Below are 19,670 nucleotides of genomic sequence, written 5' to 3' on the forward strand. Positions count from 1 at the left end.
GTGTACCATAAAACCACATCAACTGCGGCAGAGCTTGTCGCTATCCGGGAGGCAAAAAGATTTATTTCCGGAGAGCGACCTCGAGCCTGGACAATTTTTTGTAATGCAAAACACGCTTTGCAAACCAATCATTGCATCAAGAAGCAAGGTATGTATTATATCTTGGCAATAGAAATCGCAGAACTCATTCAGGTTGCTTCAACAATTGGCCATCTTATCACTTTCCGGTGGATTCTCGCGCATTGCAGCGTGATGGGAAACGAAGAGGCAGACGCTGAAGCTAAAAATGCCTTAAGCAGTGCCCCTGAAGTACGCATTGTGTTTTCACGAGCTGACCCGAACGCCCCAGCTGCTTCGCTGCGTGATACGCAGCTATACATTTCAGCACTGGACCGAACCAGAACGGCGACACGGGCGACTTCACAAATGGGACCCAGAAATGAGGTTCTGCATGCCCCCTAAATTTAAATGGCAACTAACAAGTATTATCCACCGCATTCGTCTTGGTGTGGCGTACACCACACCTTACGCACATATCATCAGTCGCAGTGACACCGGTCCTAATTGTGAACACTGTGATGTGCCAAAACACTTGAGCACATACTTTGTGTCTACCCAGCATACGCACGTGAATTACAAACACTGATCTCTTCTAGTGAACGATATCGCAGTGGGTCATTAACTGATGAGACCGTGTTGGGCCCTTGGCCAGACAACAACAGTGCAATTGTGGTCATAAGAGCGATTATAACCATTTTGGAAGCAACTGGACTATATGCGCTGCTAGGAATTTGTCTCAACTAGAAACAATTCTACATACTCACCTCTCGACTTCACCATCATCATCCATTAGTCTTTTCTTCGCCCCTTTCCCCCCCGTCCCCCGTGTAGAGTAGCAGGCTAGAGCAAGCAATTGCTCAGGCCAACCTCTCTGCCTTCCTGTAAATAAACCTATCTCTGTCTCTCTTGCAATAACGTTTTTTTTCGCATTTACTACAAAGCTTCATCACATACGGAATCGAACAAAATGTTGGAGCAAGTGGGGTGACACAGTGGTGAAAATTTCGCCTCCGAGTAGAAGACCTTACGCATTACGCATGCTCTTATATGCACATTACATTCTCAGAGTGACGGAATATTTGCGGCGTAGGTGAATAGAAAAACTGGAATGAAGACTTTACCTGACTCCAAAGGGCTTTTTAAAAACTAGTTTATATTGAACACATCGGCCGAACATGCATGTTTTCATGTATGCGCACAAAAACAGGGCACAGTATATGCGAACAGGTAAAAAAAGAAACTTTTGCAATCCTATCTCAAAATAAGCAATCACTCTAATACATAGATATTAAAAAGACGCTGATGCCTATTTTGTTAAGATGTGCATCATCTCGCCAGACGTGACATTTCGCAAGTACATTTCTAGAACTATCACATCTCGAATATTTGTTTACCACGAATAGCTAATTATATTGAGGTATGGTGTGACAGTTATAATGAGTGAAGCATCAACTGCTGATTGTGCCAGTCATTGTAAATGCTTAACGTATTACGACACCTGTGTGACTGAATAGTCATTGCGTTTTCTTCATCGAGGTAGTCGCATGCTCAGGTCGGCGAAAACGTACGAAGCAGCTGCCCACAGTGCTGTGCAGAGATCAAGTTCATGGCGGTCGAGCACGCTCATTGTGTCTCCTTCGGTGTGGTGGAACAAGAAATACTTTTCGTTCGCTGTGCTCAGTGACGCACCGGGTACACCTTCTTTGATCCAAGCCTTAAGATCAGGCGCCGAAGCTCCTAACGTAAGGCGCGTCGCGTTGATGCGAGTGAATAGGCGGAGTACTTCGGCCACGATGCAACGAGCCTGCTCGTTATAGCCCGAAAAAGAGAGGCCCAGGGGACGAAACGTTCCGGAGTCCGATTCCATGACGAGATTCATGAGCTGTTGCTCGCTCGAAAAGTGCCGGCGATAATACTCAAGGGCGCCTGCAGTGTGCAACTCTTCTCCCGTCCATAGGACGCATCGCAACGTTCGACGAGGCTTTAGACCAAGACGTCGCAACACAGCTAGAGCCCTCCACGAAATGAAGGCGCCGGCACCGTCATCCATGGCGCCTTGACCAACGTCCCAGGAATCCAAGTGTCCTGAAAGAAGTACCACCTGAAAAGCACGAAAGTTTATCTTAATCTTACGATATTTGGCGCGTGCCATTTTGTGAGACAGAACATGAATAAATAATGTGGCAGTAAGGGTCAGTGAGCTATACAAAACGCGTATACATCATCGTGTCTGAATAATAAGTAAATAATACGTCAGGCAACCGGTGTCTAATGCGCACACTTTGAATGTGGTCGACAGGAGTAATTCATCGAAGTCCATTCATAAGTCTTGCACATAAGCTACGTTTAACGCTGTCATAAATTATGCGATTCATCAAGCCAACTAGCATCTGTTGGTTACAAAGGCAATTGTACGAAAACATTCTGGCATATATTTTACAAAATATTTTGCAGGCAGGATAGTATTTTAACACGTAAAAAGCATTTGAACTGACCTGTTAGCCCTCTCTGTAGACGCGGGCTCAGCTCCGTAAACGCTCAATCTTTTTTATTTCGTCCCAAACAACCTTAAGTACTTCGGCTTGTGTCCTCAGGAGCACGTCTTCTGGTGCTCTTGTAATACAGCTAAATGCCAGCTACGCATGGCTTTTACACGTTGTGCGTCAGTTCTGTATCTGTGCTATCTTTTTTTTTCGTACTGCATCTCTAGTGGGTTGTCGTTTGCTTTGCTTGTAAGGTAGTAGTGAACATGTACACAGAGGTCGGTGACATATTTATGGCGTCCTTTTGGTGAAGTGTGTGTGCATGTGAAAAGAAAGTTCCAGAACAGTTGTTATGGTCCTCTCAAGAGACGCTCGCCTTTACGCACACGCATATATTGCCCTCAGAAAGCATCTAAATGATTCAAACTTCCTGGTAATTTTTGTTAATGTTCATTTTCTTGTAAGATGAATGTCAACAGTACCCGCTTAGGACAGCACATGCCGACCACTTGCCCACCCGGAAGTTCAATATACTGCAATATTTGACGAGTAACGATTAATTCAATCACCTACAAGAATATCCGGCATGTGGAGTTTCTACTGAGAAAATGAAATAACGTGTCACAGGCAAGTATGTGTCTTCAAACAAACTGAGCAAAGTTTTAGACTGATACACTCTGCTTGGGCCATTTACACAGCTTGTTACGGTTTTGGGGATTTTTTTTTTCACTCTTAGTGTGTTTTCAAGCAATACACGTGCATTATTACGATAACATTATTGTTACTATTTCGAGTTTCACCTCTAAAAACCATGATATGATTATGTGGGACGGTTTGGGAAAGAGCTGCGTCAATTTTGACAACCTCATTTTCCTTAACGCGTGTGTTATGACGAAGAAATTGAGTTTGAACATCATTAAATATGCACATGGGCAGCCTGATTCGATAATGCCTTCTTCGCCCACTTGTGTGCAATTTTGAAACAATAACAAAGCAGTTATGTCGTAACAGGTTCCGGTTTGTGCAGAACCCATCTTCACTGACTCGCAACAGGAAAGTGTGATGGGCAGTATTGAGTCCATTCAGCAGCGTTTGGCCATTTTTAATGACATATATGAGCAGTTCTTATGCTGAAATAAATGCATAAAATATTCACAGCGAACATCAACCAGAAAAAGACCAATGAACAAGGCACTGGACGTGTGAATTTAGCGGCACAAATGATTGAGCAACCAACCGGTGTACATTACCTCTTCAGGCTTGCTGTCACCACGAAGTTCCGCAATCGTGTTTCGAGAAAGAGCAGGCGGCAGCGACTTGGCTCCCATTACCAACTTCACCACTGGCTCGCTTCCTAAGAGAAAGAAAAAGTGGGTCAAGTGCGCATTCATTAGAGCACGCTTATGTAAACACAGCGAAAGGTACACATCACGCCATCATCAACACGCACGTCACCGTGCACCAGCCATGAACAACAAGGAACCCGTTCATGAACATGAGCCGTAATATTGTAATATTTCAATCTCTATTTTTTCTCGAGCTACCGAAAATTGGAACAACGTGCCTCACTGTGCTGCCATAAAAAAGTCGTGCAGAATATCTGGCCACTTTTCAACGTATATCACACCACACACATGCATTTATTGCTCTAATATGTTATATGTAAACAAGGTTTTTAAGGTAATAAAATGAAATGAAGCATAATTGCTAGTGATTTTGCCCGCCTAAAAGCAACGCCATTTTCGAAGATCTCGTCTGGAGCCTACACACATTCGCTGATTTTGAAAGTGCCAAATTTTTTTGTATAACAATGTTAGCTGTCGCTATTCTGAAGGTGATACTGAGCAGCAAAAAAGATAAACAACATGGGTGAGAAAGAAGGAGATAACAAACAATAACTCCTGCGAAGTGTCAACACTCGAATGTTCTTCGATAAGTGAAATTAAAAGTGAAACCGAAATATAAACATGCTATTCCGGCTGGATTAAGAGTAGTTTGTGTGCCTTCTGCGTAGACCAGTGGTTGAATCAACGCTGAAATCATATGCTGATGAACATCAACATCTGTACGCTGATGTATATGAGTTCTTTATATCAAATTCGCTTGCATACTTTTGGCTTTAGGTGTCAGCATATATTAACCAATAATTTCTGTCGATAATCTGTCCTTCTTTATATGATTCCTTGAGAGTGGGCCTTATCCGCTGGCAACGAGTGCAGTATTGTTTGGAATAGTGGTGAAAAGCGATGGTATCATATACACTGATTGTTTGGTATTGAAGTCCTGAAAAAAACACAAGCACAAATGGGTACATATAGATTGGCAAGCAGTCTAACCATGACTTCAATGAAATGAGAACCCATACTACTTGAAGCAACAGCAGGCTACGTCATTGGAACATTTCTGATGTATTAGAATCATCGCAGCCACGCAATTTGCAATAATTGTCGAATGTGGGCACCGGATAAAAAGTCATGACTGGTTCCACTGTGCCAAGCGGCTTTTTTATGCCATGTATTCTTTGTACATTTCTGCCAAATGATGAGGAGAGAGCAACCTCTTCATTTAAATTGTTTACTTCACCATGCATGCTGCAGCGGCGTGCGGTTGTTCAGGTATAGCAAATACGCACTATAGATCAGTTGCAGGCAAAAGGTCACGAAATGGCAACGCAGGAAGATTCGGTGTAGAATTCCGGTGATCAGTTGCACAGAGGACAAAAAGTTTCGAACATGCACGCTCTGGCGAGAATCTTTAGAGATCTAGTTTGTGAGAGCTTCGAGACGGGAAAGATAGGTGAATGTAATAAATAATTGAGCCTTGACAAGATGATTAGACGCTGCAGAAACTATAAACATTTTGTGTGGAAACCTATCGACACAGAGTTAACTCAGCACTTGAACCGTATATGGTAAGGCTAACAGAATATCGTCATCCGTAACGTTAAAGGGTATCGGGCTACAGAGGTAAATGATTTGGTGAACCACTTTCCTAATGACACTGGAGCACATGACACAATACATGTCAATGTCGCTGCTATTGTCTCTATCTGGCGTCTTATCTAGCGCAAAAAAAGAACGAAACCAGACCAACAATGCAATTTCAAGGTGTCGACTATCATTGTAGACTTTCACGTGTATTCTTGAATAGCACAGAACGGAAGTGCTACTGCATAGGCTACGGCAGTAGTCTGCAAGGGATAATGCAGTTCTATTTTAGGTTTTTTTTTGCCTTGGCAATGAAGTGGTGCAATTGGGTGACCCCACGAAAATATGAAAAAAATCTAGATTGTCCTGAGATTCGGAGCTGGTAAATACTTTTTAGAATTACATCGACCACTGAGCAAACCATTGTTTCAGCCATAAATAAATTAGATTTTAATGTTTGCTTGAAGCAAATAAACCAAAAAGAAATCACGTTGATGTTGGTGACTTCATAAAAACTGTTCTTTATATGCAGCTAAAGTAATTCAAACCATAACTGTAGATAACAAAGAAACAAAGTCGCTCAAGTGCAAAATGTCTAAATAGCACTTTTGAGGCCACAAGAAAACTTCCATTTCATATTAAGTAACATATAATACGATAATACGTGGGCCTCAAGAGAGCTCGTTAAAAAACTGCGTGAAAAGGAGTCGTCAAAGGCTCGAACGTCTTTAACAATAGACGAGTTGCCAAAAAAATTGTTGCAGCGCCGTCTGTGCAAATGTAAAAGAAAGAGCGAATGTTTGCAATTGTGCATAAGCAGTTTCGTTGCAATTGGCCGGCATGCCTTGCACCTGGATCACACAAAATGCTCACATTGAAATGAAACATCTACCTTCCGTTCATACTTCTCACTCGCACGAGCGGCGTGTTCTCGCTTGCTTTTATTTGCTTTCATGGACAATAGCGGCTGAGCCCAGCGTTTCTTCAACACTTCGGGACTTTTTATAGTGTTGCTCGCATTTATGCAGCTCGTCAATAGCAACACGCGTAGTATTCACCGCTTGAACTTAGACAGTGTCTTCACCTCGTTCCTGAAGTCGGGCCAAAAGTTCGGCGTCTTCAACTGTGATAGCAGCTGTAGGTATCCGGGTTGTGTTCATGTCATACGTCATGTAACCAGTATGCGGGCTGTTGATCGACATGGGCGTTAAGGAGCGCACGAGGGCCGCCACGGCGCCTGCCCTCGCTGCTACCGACGCTCCCTCCACTCGGTACTTAATCGTCTTCGAGTAGGTGACGAACTCCTGGTTGAACACCACAATCTTGCCGTTCGCCTGAAACCAGAGTAAAACAGAAGCGTGAACATAATTTTAAAAAAAACGAGTTATTTTTTGTGCGCTAGCGTTAAGAGAAAGCGCTTATGGTTGCTTCTAAAGACTAATTATAATTTAAGTGCACCTGTTTGTTCCAGACGTGATGCCAAAATGGATATAAAAATCAGGCAAATTTTGTTTTTTGGGTTTCAGATTAAGACTACTGTGCCGATTGAAACAGTTCATTTGTGGTATGATCATTTTCTTACCAGCTTGAGCGATTCAGGGCGTATATGACGGCGGCCAATTTTGTTCACGTGGGACACAACTGCACCTGTATCGTGACTTTATTAGGTTCCCAAAGCTCACGCGTTATCGTTCACTTCCCTCTTGCGCAAGCATCCAGCAACATCTCTTAACAACGCCCCACAAACACTTCTGGTTGCATAATACAAAAGAAACCTGGAGTGAAAATATATGGATTTGAGATCAAAACGCGAATGACTATGTTACTGCTGTTGCTGCTGCATGCCACTGAAAGCGACAGTCTTATTTTATGAACTATCATATATCGCTTTCTGTCATATCGAATTCTATAGTGTGTGGAACAAACGAAACTGAAAGTGGAAGTGATGAACGACACTTTTCACGATGGGTTAAACTTAGAGGCTACGTGCCGCGTGAATTATTTGCCGCACCTGCTCGACTGGGTATCCCCATATGCTGGCGCTGCAGCGCTGTCAACGAGAACAGTCGATGAGTGCGGTTGTTTTAAAAACAGGAAAGAAAGCCATGAAAACCACTGAGTTATTATTTCAATAAGTCATCATCTCCTTTCTACACTTCCCCCACTCCCAGAAATATTTGTTTTTTTTTTATTCGATGTGCTTTTTCCTGCGTAGTTTTCAGTGCGCTCTTTCTTACGAAAAGAGAAGAAAGGGCGTGCCTCACGCAGCAACTTCATTAGCTTAACTTACATTGTATAAGTTCAAAAAAAATTCAACCAGCTCCGTTTCTCAAACACCAATGAAACGTGCAGCTAAAGGCGTTCTCTATAACTTGAAAGACTTGCAGATCTTTTGTATCACTGCGATTTATGGAACTCTCTTTGTTAGGTCTTGAGATGGCAGTATAGGTAACAAACACTCCTTCTTAAGCTTTCAGGTATTAGTATAGCCACAACCTTTTGCAACCACATAGCATGATGCGACAGTGACGTGACTATGGTGCTGCAAAATACATTTCGTGAGCTATTTCCTTGTTTCACTTTAGTGGAAGTTATGCGTACGGAAAATAAGTAATTCCTGGGGCACATACCCGTTTACGACGTTCACAATCGTTACCACTGGTACTTGACAAGAAAGTGCGCTCTAATAACAGCATCGCAGTTCAAGCAAACAAGCCCAAAAATTCCAAAGTAAAGGTAGCCCAGTTGAGGTCGTATTGTAGCTTTGTCTTTTGCGTTGTTTTTTTTTGCCTTTTATTGAAAAGCTCTCTATTAGGCTAATTTCAGCAGATCAGTTATGCGAAGCCCGTGACTTGAAGTATAAGTTTCGCGATTCCAGCGAAGGATTACGACCCATGTGACCCGTTCGTAACAGCCAGATACAAAGCGTAAATTAATTTGCTATAGTATTCATTTTGCTCAAACAGTAAAGCAACTTCACAGGCTAAGACATTAGTTTAGGGCTCATTTATAGACTAGGACGCAACTTTTGTGGACTCAGAAAGTTTCCCTTATCAAACATTCACTTCTATTGTCTCTGTAGGTTCTTGGCGCAGACGGTTGAATGAAAGTTGTGCATTCTCGAAGAGGTCACTATATGAGAACTGCAAAATTTATTGTATTATAGGACCCGTAAGCCACTGCTGCTTTAAAGGTGAAATGGCCGTTTCCTTCGCACCTTCACCAAACTTGCTACAGATGCAAGCTCCTCCTCGTAACTTATTTCTTCATAAAACACGTGGAAAATGCAGTACTTAGCATTGCGCCTATCAGTATTTTTTGGATATTTTTTTCGGCAGTGGTGGTGGCAGGATATTTATAGCGTTGGAATTTGAAAACAATACTGCGTCCTCCATCTGGCAAAATACAACTGGAGCAGTCGACTGAAGCCAAATAATTAGCCCATGTTTACGCACATACAGTTCCCGACGTACAAGTATTTCCTTTTCTCTATTATTAGGCCATTTTGATTAGATTTTATATACACAAAATCACGGTTAGGATGACTGAACATGGAAAAAAGCCTAATGAATGCATCTTCTTAAGCGAGACAGTACGCGCGCAATGTACATATCGTATGTGTAGTACGTTTTAGCATGCGTTAGACGTTAGGTTGTTCGATAACAGTCAGTGGAACTATTCGTTATTGGGGTTGTTACCAAAGTATTGTCCTTTACCTTAATTATTATGCTATTTTTTCTGTCTTGGGCTCACACATCTTTGAACTAATGTATTCTCTTGGAACCTATATATATTAATGTGTGAGGCTTAACGTATCAAAACGCCTCTCTTGACACAACTTTGCATCATGCAAAGTTTCCAAACTACCAGCACCTTGCTCAAGTGCTCATGCTGGGTGTTTTTAAAGTGGTCAGGTATATATGGTGTAGCTTGTATCCTGCTCAGTGTGAGCTCCTATGTGGCATTGGCAAATATCCCTGCCACCTAGTCGAGCTATTAGTTGGCACCACGATACGCGTTAGAAAAACAAGCGACTTCATGGAGCCTTAATCAAGCTCTCTTATTCATTGGGATCCATCGCTTGCGATCATAGACTGCTTATAGGTAAGGTGTGACCTCGAGCCCTTGCTGTTCAGTTACATGTGTTGTGAACGTCTACAAATATATTTCCAACTGTTCGCATATATATATATATATATATATATATATATATATATATATATATATGTGTGTGTGTGTGTGTGTGTAAGAAACAAATTTCAATATTCTATAAATGCAGTGTGAAAGTAAAGCCCTCAACAGAAAATATTTGCAATGAGTAATGGTCACATCTGTACTCTAGATGACTGTACTTACCCTCTTCGAATTGTTTTCCAGCTCCTCAAAGCACCCAACAACCAACACCGGCGCCGTGATGCCACCTTCCGGCGTACCCACACTGTTTCCCAAGCCCAGGATGTCCATTCGCTTCAGCCTCGGTTTCACCATCCACGCTTCCTCGTGACCCCTCTGCCAGTTGACCACGTTCGCGTTTTCCGTATGCACGAAGTCTAGTCCCTGGCCGCGAAGCATGTCGAACATGTAGTCGATTGAGTCTTCCAAGCTCTTACTGCCCGATGGCCTCGGGCCGAAGGTGTCGACGAACTTGGCCAGTTCATTGTACGTCACATTTTGTTCGTCGCCATGAACTACGGTGTCTATGATCTTGTCTACGACTGGCTGGTAACTCCGGATCTCCTGTACCAGTTTACGAGGGAGCAGAGTGTTGCTGTCACACGTATATTGGTCTTGGCATCGCGTTATCACAGCTGCATAAAGCACGATAATGGCGCAGATGAACGAGTAAGACCAGATCATTGCGTCCGCTGGTGGTTACTCTTCACCTGAATAAAAAAAACGAAAGAACTGCATTAATATATTGACTAATACTGATACACTTAGAATGGCGTACTCTTTAAAGAGGGCTGAAATGCTATACTTACTGTCTGTATCACTGCTTATTTTAAAAAAATGGTTTGGTGTTCTCTTACAAATAGCAGAAAATTATATTCCGCGTAGGCAGTGGACAGGCTAACAGACGTAACGAACTATTCAGCTGCCGTATGTGTGTGTGATAACTCTTATCGCAATCCTGCTCTACTGAAACATAAGGACCCTCTCACTCTAAGCAGTTCCTATTTTTTCTGAGTTAGCATGTGTCACAACTTTTGCGACTGCTATATTTTGGTACAACATAGTCTATTTTGTGGTTTGATAACAAGAAGCTCTTGGTTTATTTTAAAATGACTGTAATGAGGCTATATAGGGCCATTATGACAAAAAATACATAGATAGAAATTGCAGTCTTTATGTGAGTTTGTCTTTTTACTACTTATATTTGTGGTGTCTAATCTGCTAACTCTTGTAACCAGCTTTATAACAGTGATGTATGCACCGATGTCTTGTCTTTCTGTTTGACCGCACGGGCGCAAGTGCCCTTTGAAATAATATTGCTTTAAGTAAAGTTCAAACAAGGCAATGTGTTCTGCTAAAAACAAATCCACACACTATATACGTCATGCCTATCTTGACAATCCAGTGATATAAGTTCATGACTACCGAACTACAGTACCCTTTTTTCTACAGCGAAATAAAGTGCAGCTTTAGTTTTCTAAAACAGAGACATATAAAGATCAGGAAAACCTTATTAAGTAGTCTGGTCCACTCTTGAGAGGCTGGCACACATGCTTTGTTGCCATTAAGTGCCCTAACATCCTGTCAACTGGCACCAGAATTATTAGTGACACATTAGTTCATTCAAACGTCTTCACCAATACTTCTGTGCTTATGTTACTGACTGCATCTGGGGACAACAAACACGTGAGAGTGCAACACATTCAGAATCTTTACTTTGTAACGAGATAATACTATGTTATAGCACAGTTTCCAAAGGCACAATTATTGGGCGAAAAACAAGCAAAATCACTTACTAAAATCAGCGTATATGGAGCCATACACTCCGAGAACGTGAACAAAAGAACCTAAGTAACGTACAGCATAGTAGTAAGCTTCCATTTTGTGAGCCTAGCTTATGCAATTTGGGTTACAGAGAGTGTGAAAAAACTTTTCAAAATTCTTTATCCCATTTTCTTACGATGGACCCTCCAAGGTGTATAAAACTGAAAGCATTAAAGTAAACAGTGTGTCAGTAATTTTCCAATGAGTGATAAGCTTGGCTGGTTTGTATAGGTGCATAATATTAAATAGCACGAAAAAGAGAGACAAAAAAGGGGAAGAGCTGCACAGGAAAAACAAGCGCCCCCTGTTAAGTGAAACATTCGTTGCGCATATCTCATCAGTCACGTTTAAATAACAAATGTGCATACAACGTGTACATGATAAAACCAGAGCCAGATGCTGTTTCAAGATACAAAAAAACAGCAAAGTTGAAAAGCAGATAAGAAAAGTTGTGACGAAAATAACTAACTTTCAAGTGATTTATTTCTGTGGTCACACATTACTTAAATAAAAGTTTTGACAGATACATCTATGCTTATGTAAGCTACAACGTCTCGAGACAATAAACACGTGACGTTACAACATCTCTACGACCTCCAGGATCTTTATATAAATGAAAAAAGTTCCATTGATTTATTTCTGGGGAACGAGTGAGTTTATTGTTGAAATCACTTTCGCGATAGTTTGAAATGTTAAGGCGACGAGACTGATTTGTTATTGGTGAAAAACCTCTCAAAGCGATTGTCAGTTTGCAGGAAGCTGTGACTTCGATAAAAATAGCACAGCCGCTAGGACCATGATTAACCAAAACGGCAACGGCTACGTTCCGCAGAAAAGTAAAATCACCTGAGATGTCGTCTCAATAATTAATGTACTAAAACCGAGGTGAATGTCGCAGTTGTATACGTTTCGTGCACATACACAGATCCATCAATAGCGAAATGAAAGCAGTGAAAGGGACTAGAAAACACAGGTATCACCTACTTTACAGCTTGCATTGTTGATGCCTTTAGTTCCGAAGTGGACATGCCATCGAACAGATGCACAAGTAAATGTGGGACTCGAACGTCGACGGGCAAGAGTCACACAGACGCACTTCTGACTCGGTACTCGTCTAAGAAAGAACGGCTTCGTTTTTCTTGAGAGCAAACGGTTAGCGCTGCCTTTTGCTGTTTTTTCGTGCACATTATCTATCTTTCTACATCTTATTGCACGCGAAACTGCTCCCCAGGCCTCGAGCAGCCTCAGTGAAACACCTCATTCATGTCACGCTCCAACTTTTTCTGCCAAGGATCTTCCAAGGCCAATCCCTCGCCTCGCCAGGGGGTGCTGCCTGACATCAAAAAACCTAATGTAAATTAAGAAAACAATATATATAAGTAAAAGAATGGTCGTTGCTCGCACAGAGCTTCAGATCTGCGGTGAGATCGGTCTTTCGAACGCCTGCGCAATGACTGGCGGTGAGCACTTGCTCAAACTGGTCGACAGAGTGCATCGTCTTAACAACCCGAAAGATGTGACCGGCTGTTGAAAGGTGTCATGAAAGAGAGAACACACAAAAATGATGCTGGGCCTTTTTAAACAACGGATTTCCTACGGAGTACCAAATACTCGAGTGGACACACAGTCATGCTATCTATCTATCTATCTATCTATCTATCTATCTATCTATCTATCTATCTATCTATCTATCTATCTATCTATCTATCTATCTATCTATCTATCTATCTATCTATCTATCTATCTATCTAACTAACTAACTAACGTGAACTCTCATGCCATATGTGCACCAATAAAGCTGAGTATTATTTTCAAGCAGGATATCCACCGTAGGGTGCGTTAAAGACGGTGCATAAGCTTTACCTTTAAAGGCTGAACGCAATAGTGTTATCTTGCGCCATTGAAATTGCCTTCTGATTCGCATGGTACGATTGTTTTCGGGGCGTAATTCTAAACTTTGTGAGGAAAGGAACGACAGTGTGTATGATACATGCTGTTGTATCGTCTTTCGGGGCCCCGACAGTGAGTACTATTGCGAAGTGACTACTAGGCCACTACTCATGATTCACTGTTTTGGAAAGCAGCGGACCCACTGCACGTCTGTGAGGCAGTAAGCAGAACTGCTAGGCGACGCATATTGCTGGTGTGTAGGCTTCCCATAACAATTATGAACTGTTACTGATGCCTTGGCTATTGGTGGCCCGCTTTGAGCCAACCACTTTTTACACAGGTAGCAATGAGGATTGCCTACTCCCATTTGTTTTTTACACGCAATATCACACCTGTTGTTTTGACTACTCCCCCGACGTGACACCACGATGGGAGCAAGCGTGTTTGAAGGACAAGTGAGAGAAAGGAGGAGTGAGTGAAGGGGCGAACTAAAGAAAGAAGTAAAAACAGCGTAATTGACCGCTTTGTTTTGTGTAGTAAGCTTGCTGAAATCGCTGAGGCACTTGGAGTGATAAAAGCAAGAGACAGACGCGTGAGCCAGCCTTCAATCACTCTCACAGATGCTGAGATTTCGTACTTACAGCATACTTAATTACGCGCCTGGCTGGGGGTGTCAAGGTGTTTTTTATGCCTTTCTGTTTGCATATATATCACAAGTTTCTTTTATTAAACTTTGAGTTGTTAGACAGCGCTTGTGTCGTGTACATTCTTGTGTTTCTATGTGTCTTTTTTGTGGGCTGATCGCAATAAGTGATAAATTGTACAGTTTACGTGCCAAGGTCTGTGGGAATATACTAAGAAGCTCATGTCACGCATGGTAGAATGAAGTTAGCGGTGGATGATGGAAGTAATTGTGAGGAGGAGCGATGTGAAGATGAAGAGGCGTGAAAGGAGAGCAATGGTTAAGGAATTAGCGTAGCCTAGAATTTGTTTATTCATTGATTATTTCTGTATTTACAGTATTATGTTGTCACGAAAGACTATACAAGCGGGAAAATATACAACGCCGAACTTACATGAGGCAATGAAGCCGTAATGGATATAAGCTTTAAGGTAAAGAAACTAAGCCTGCCAGGATATACTGAAAAATTACAAGAAAGAACTACAAACTGTTCAAATAACAAAATAATAGAGAACCTATGAGAGTGACCCACAATATTAGTGTAAAAGAACAAAAGAAGAAAAAAACAGAACAAAAGTGCTCATATTGGCCGGTTGGTACATGATCAACGAAGCAAAAAACCAGCGCGTAACACAGGACATTGATAGAGACGGACAAAGCGCTGAACTGACATCGAGCGAGTACTTCATACATGGGGGTATAAACTTGGAAAGGATGGAGAGAAGAAGATTGACATGGAAGAGAAACTTTTTTATGGGTTGTATCCGTCTGAAAAAAAAACTGATTATGCAATCACTCACTTGTCAAATACGTGAATACCCTGGTTAGAAGCTATAACACTCCTCACCAGGGAAAGGGAATATGTGTGTCACTGCACCTTCAATAACGCTCCTCACCAGAGAATTCGCTCCTCAACGCACCTCAACAGGTTTAAATGCGAAGCATTTGTTAGCGAACTTCGGCGACTTCGAGCGTATCTATCTATCTATCTATCTATCTATCTATCTATCTATCTATCTATCTATCTATCTATCTATCTATCTATCTATCTATCTATCTACGAATTTTAGCTCTCTTGGCCGTTTCGATATTGGTAACGACACCAAAGCTGGTATGGAATATCATGTTGGTATGGCGTACATGAGTGACTATTTGTAACGTGAAAATCTTGACAAGTATGTTATGTAAGTCATGATTACATGCCACGCTCTAGTGCACTCGCGGCCGTTTTACTACCTTTAATTACACCAAGTTTGGTATTACGGGACGCTAACAGATGACGGAGGTATATGGCTGGTGCAAACATGATAACCATCATATGCTGTCACGTAAGAAAATGACTACAGACCACGCTCATGATGCACTCGCGGCCGTTTCACTAGCTTAAAGTATACGAAATTTGGTATTGCGGGACGCGAAATGACGACGAACGTATATGACTGGTGCAAACACGGTAATTTTCACATGCGTGTCGTGTAAGAACATGATTACGTACCACGCTCATGGTGCGTTCGCGGTCATTTCGCTTGCTTCAATTATACCAAATTTAGTATTGCGTGAAGTGAATGGACCAACACAAATGGCAGGCGCAAACACGATAATCAGGGCATGAAAGTCCTGTAGGGCATAGTTCACATGCGTCCTACTCCTGATGCTGGTATTGCAAGCGTTAGTGACGCCATCGTTACGCGACTACAAAGAACATACTTGCGTCTTACCTAGATACTTGAGTGCACATAACATTTGTACTTGTGTTGGCTGTGTACTACATTCCTCCTAACGTTGTGCTGATTTTAAAGTAGCCTATTTATCTTTCTCATTCGTGCTTCGCATATCATCAATTTGCACTGTACCTCGGATCTACCATTTTTTAGATGCATACAAACATAATAAAGGTTGCTCTTTTATGTCACTCTTCTCCATCCCTCCTTTCCAAGTTTCGTGGCCTACATATACCTAAGGGTATGCAATAAACCTTGCTTGTAAGTTCAGCGGTTGTCTCTATCACTGTCGTGTGTTACGTGTGGTTTTTTCACTTCGTTGGAAGAAACAGCCCCACCCCTCCCTCGTTCAGTATACTTTACAGGTAAATGAGGGTAGGAGGAACTGGTTTTGGGTTGAGGATGAAGGAACTGCGGTAGTAATAGGGGACGCGAGAGGTTAAATCATGCCATGTTCATGTAAAGGATAGTGTAGGAAGGCCCTGGATAAAAATGAGTTGAGGAGCAGTGATGCAGAGGAATGAGCAAGGAGAGGAAGTAAGGAGAGGAAGGAAGAAGGCAATGTAGAGTGAGATAAAAAACGAGAGATGAACGGAAAATGAAGCAGGAGAGGAATGAATTTGATCTGCGTTCCCCAGGTTGTGACCCTTGCATGGCAGCTCCATTGTTTACCAACATTTCCTAGGTGGAAGACTTGCTTTTATTTCTGGCAATCATTTTCTGTCAAAGTGCAGCCAACGTGAATGGTTGCTAAAGCCACGTCATAGAACTAAAATGCGACCTTTCACCAGCCAAACTACCACGATGGGTGAAAAACAAAAAAAGGTTATGATGTGTATGAAACGCAAGGCGTGGTTTCGGGTAGATTCTATAGTCGCGCTCACGTAATCCCCGTCATTACATCTTTACCCAGTAATTACTCCTATTGGGCCAGTGCTGATTGAACGTTTATTTCGATATATCGGCATCTCCTGGCACTGCACCTTTCAGCGTCACCTTGAATAGCAAGTCGTTTGGAGTTGTCGCATATCCAAACTTTACCACTTCAGTTTGTCATCTCTTCTAGCGCCGATGCTACACGATGAAGAACGACGGTGGGGGATAAAACGACACCAATCGTTGGTAAGCCGCTAAAAATGGGCAGTCACGCGGTAACACAGCTTCATTGAAAAGTACAATGTGACTTTGGTGGACTCTCTGCAGACCACCTTGTGTAATATGGATGTGGCTGAGTACGTGCAATTCACTAAATTTATTTAATGCAGCGGTTATACGAAGGTGGTCACCGCCATCGTAGTCATGCTCGCCGGCTCTGGGGCGGGATTCATGTTCACAAACGTCTTAATTTGAATACGACCATATCAGCGTGTTTCCAAGATATATCTCTTTTGTGAATTCTACTCGCGAAGCGGATTGATAATGAGCAACTGAGGTGGGTGAGCGATTCCAACTCCGGACAAGTCAAGAGGAGCTCTCAAAATTTTTGAGTCTTCATTATGGTGATAGCTTATAAAAATAATAAGCACTCACACCACTGTCACTGCCTTTCGTTATAACTCCCCTTGGCATATTACAACGTGACCCTTTCTGCTACTCATCAATCAACTAACAAACACAACTAAGTAGTTTAAGCATTGCAGTCAAGCTTCAAATTCCCCCCCCCCCCAAAAAAAAGAAGCACCTAACGCACCTTTCCATCGCTATTTCCTGTATCCGTATGACCACGTGAGTACATTGCAGTCAGTGAAGTTACGCACATCTACACATCTCAGCACACTAAACACCCGGCTTGTTTGATTTTCCTATGAAGAGCACACTATAGGAGGAAGTGATAGCTTGTGTTTTTTGTACTAAACTGTGAGAGGACCAAGAGAACGCAGCTGTGTTTTGCTGTGCAAGTAGACAGGAAACAAGCACCGATTCAGTCCAGAGTCGAATCAGTAAACATACCTTTTAATTGGCCTGCTGTAACAAGTACAGTCGTCAGCAAGCTTGAAACGAACGCTCTCACGCATAACCTCGACTTGTTTGGCTGATGCTGGCCACGAAGCGCTGGGCTCTGTTGCCAAGATAACACCTCGGCATGCATGGATAGTATGTCGGCATGCGTGAGTTACATCTCGATAACATACTCCCAAGCTACACGGTACACGCATCAATGAAATTGTTTCAGGTTAATAATGCGGCAATCGGGACTATACTCATGCTTTATGCTTTCTAATAAAGCATAAAGAATCAACCAGAAAAAATGTTTCAGGACATGCTGTGGAGGGTTCTTGATAAGCTTCCTAACAACTGTACTTTGCAGCACTATGGGGCACGAGTACACGCGCTTTTTCATTGATTTGGTGGAGAAGATCTTAAGTCAAGAATGTGCCCACATGCGAAACTCATGTTGAGCTACATCTCGATAAAAGTTTCCGACTTAAAGTTATATAACTTTGTTCTCAGCCAATCATGGGATTACTCGGGTGACGACACACACACAAGCCCTGCCTTTACCGAATATACCCGTTCCGCGTCTTGATATAACTCCCAGCAGCACGCGACACAACTCTTACACGCAAAAAAATGGTTAATGATGAGTCATGTCTCGCAGCCAAAATGAGAGGGCTTATAAACCATACTACAGTCATGAAATTTCTGACAACAGATTGAGCGCACATTGCTTCCACATTAGTGTCGGCTCGCACCACTTTCCCAGCGTCTGAGCTGCACTGCCATACTTCCAAGTGCCACGCTTGCACGCTATTTAAGGCAGAAGTTCTTCACAAGCTCTTGATGAGTTTGTACTCCGAAGAAAATGAACCAATAGTGGTCCAGCCACTATGAATTATTAACTGTCTGTATTATATTGTAATTTAATAGCTAGTAGTTCTCATGTTATCTTTATTTTGCTGGTAAAGAAACGGAAGTTTTTATTTGATGACGTATTCCTTAGGATCACCACGGTGATTTAGTGGTTAAGGCACTCGGCTGCTGACCCGTAGTTCACGGGATCGAATTCAAGCCTCGGCAGCCACATTTTCGATATTGGCGAAAAGGCTTGAGTCTTGTGGGCTTAGAATTAGTAGCTATCTAAACAGGTCTAGTTTTAGAAATTATTGAAATACTCCCCTACGGCGTCTCTCATAATCATATGGTAGTTTTGGAACATTAAATCGCAACAGTTATTGTTAGTATTATTATCAACAATGAACAAAATGGTGAAGCTTATCTTTAGTCACACCGGGCTTGAACCAGCAAAACTTGGCGATTGTGAAGACTAATCTCCTTGCTTCGAAAATGTCTTAAGACCACAGCTAGGTAATGAAGTTCTAAGTTCTCTCTAGGTTCTTGCTTAGCTTCCCAAGCAACTACCTAAAAGCTCTCCCAAGCCTACTTTGTTTCAACCTTGAGTCTCAAAGCAGACAGGTTCGAGTTCAAGAACAGACAATTACAGACATAGCACGGACATCCACACTACCAGACAAAAGTTTGCAAAAAGACTATACAGGCGCCAGATCAGGCAAGAAATCGCGTTAACACATGCAATACAGCCTGGTAGAAGAGCAAAATAAAAGGAGAACCAACGCGACTCTGTCGAAGAATACTCGACTACCATGAAGAGGGCTTGATTTCACAGCCTACCTCATCCTAAATAATGTTTTCTTGTTTATTATTCTTATTTCTTGCTCATTTCCGGCGATAGCTGTTAAGGACACCAACGATGGCGCGGTGGAAAAATACGATGCCAAAACCAGCTGTTTCAATTCGCGTAACAGTTTTTGATGTAAAAAATAACTGTAGGTGTAGGGCGAGAAAATCAGACAATGAAAGGGTTGAACGCTTTCAAATATTTTCACAATGCTTTTAAATCAACAAGTTATTATTGAGTATTATGCATTCCAACTTTATGTTGTACAACCGC

General features: G+C 42.1%; 1 protein-coding gene across 3 annotated transcripts in view; it reads right to left on the reverse strand.

Annotated features, from left to right (window-relative positions):
• Window positions 1-962: 962 nt before the first annotated feature.
• Window positions 963-19,670, reverse strand: part of LOC119185702 (carboxypeptidase Q) — a 30,292-nt gene continuing 11,584 nt past the window's right edge. For 2 of the 3 annotated variants that reach the window (XM_075890336.1, XM_075890337.1), the window contains exons 2-5: window positions 9,827-10,353; window positions 6,555-6,804; window positions 3,794-3,897; window positions 963-2,161 (exon numbers count right to left, since the gene is read on the reverse strand). In XM_075890336.1, coding sequence (XP_075746451.1) covers window positions 1,589-2,161; window positions 3,794-3,897; window positions 6,555-6,804; window positions 9,827-10,327 — 1,428 coding nt within the window. In that variant the 5' untranslated portion in view covers window positions 10,328-10,353 and the 3' untranslated portion in view covers window positions 963-1,588. Of the gene's footprint in view, window positions 2,162-3,793; window positions 3,898-6,554; window positions 6,805-9,826; window positions 10,354-12,451; window positions 12,639-19,670 lie in introns of those variants that run through there. The other variant, XM_037434596.2, reaches the window with a different exon arrangement.

Source organism: Rhipicephalus microplus, chromosome 3, assembly GCF_043290135.1.
Source record: "Rhipicephalus microplus isolate Deutch F79 chromosome 3, USDA_Rmic, whole genome shotgun sequence".
Classification (NCBI taxonomy): Eukaryota; Metazoa; Arthropoda; class Arachnida; order Ixodida; family Ixodidae; genus Rhipicephalus; species Rhipicephalus microplus.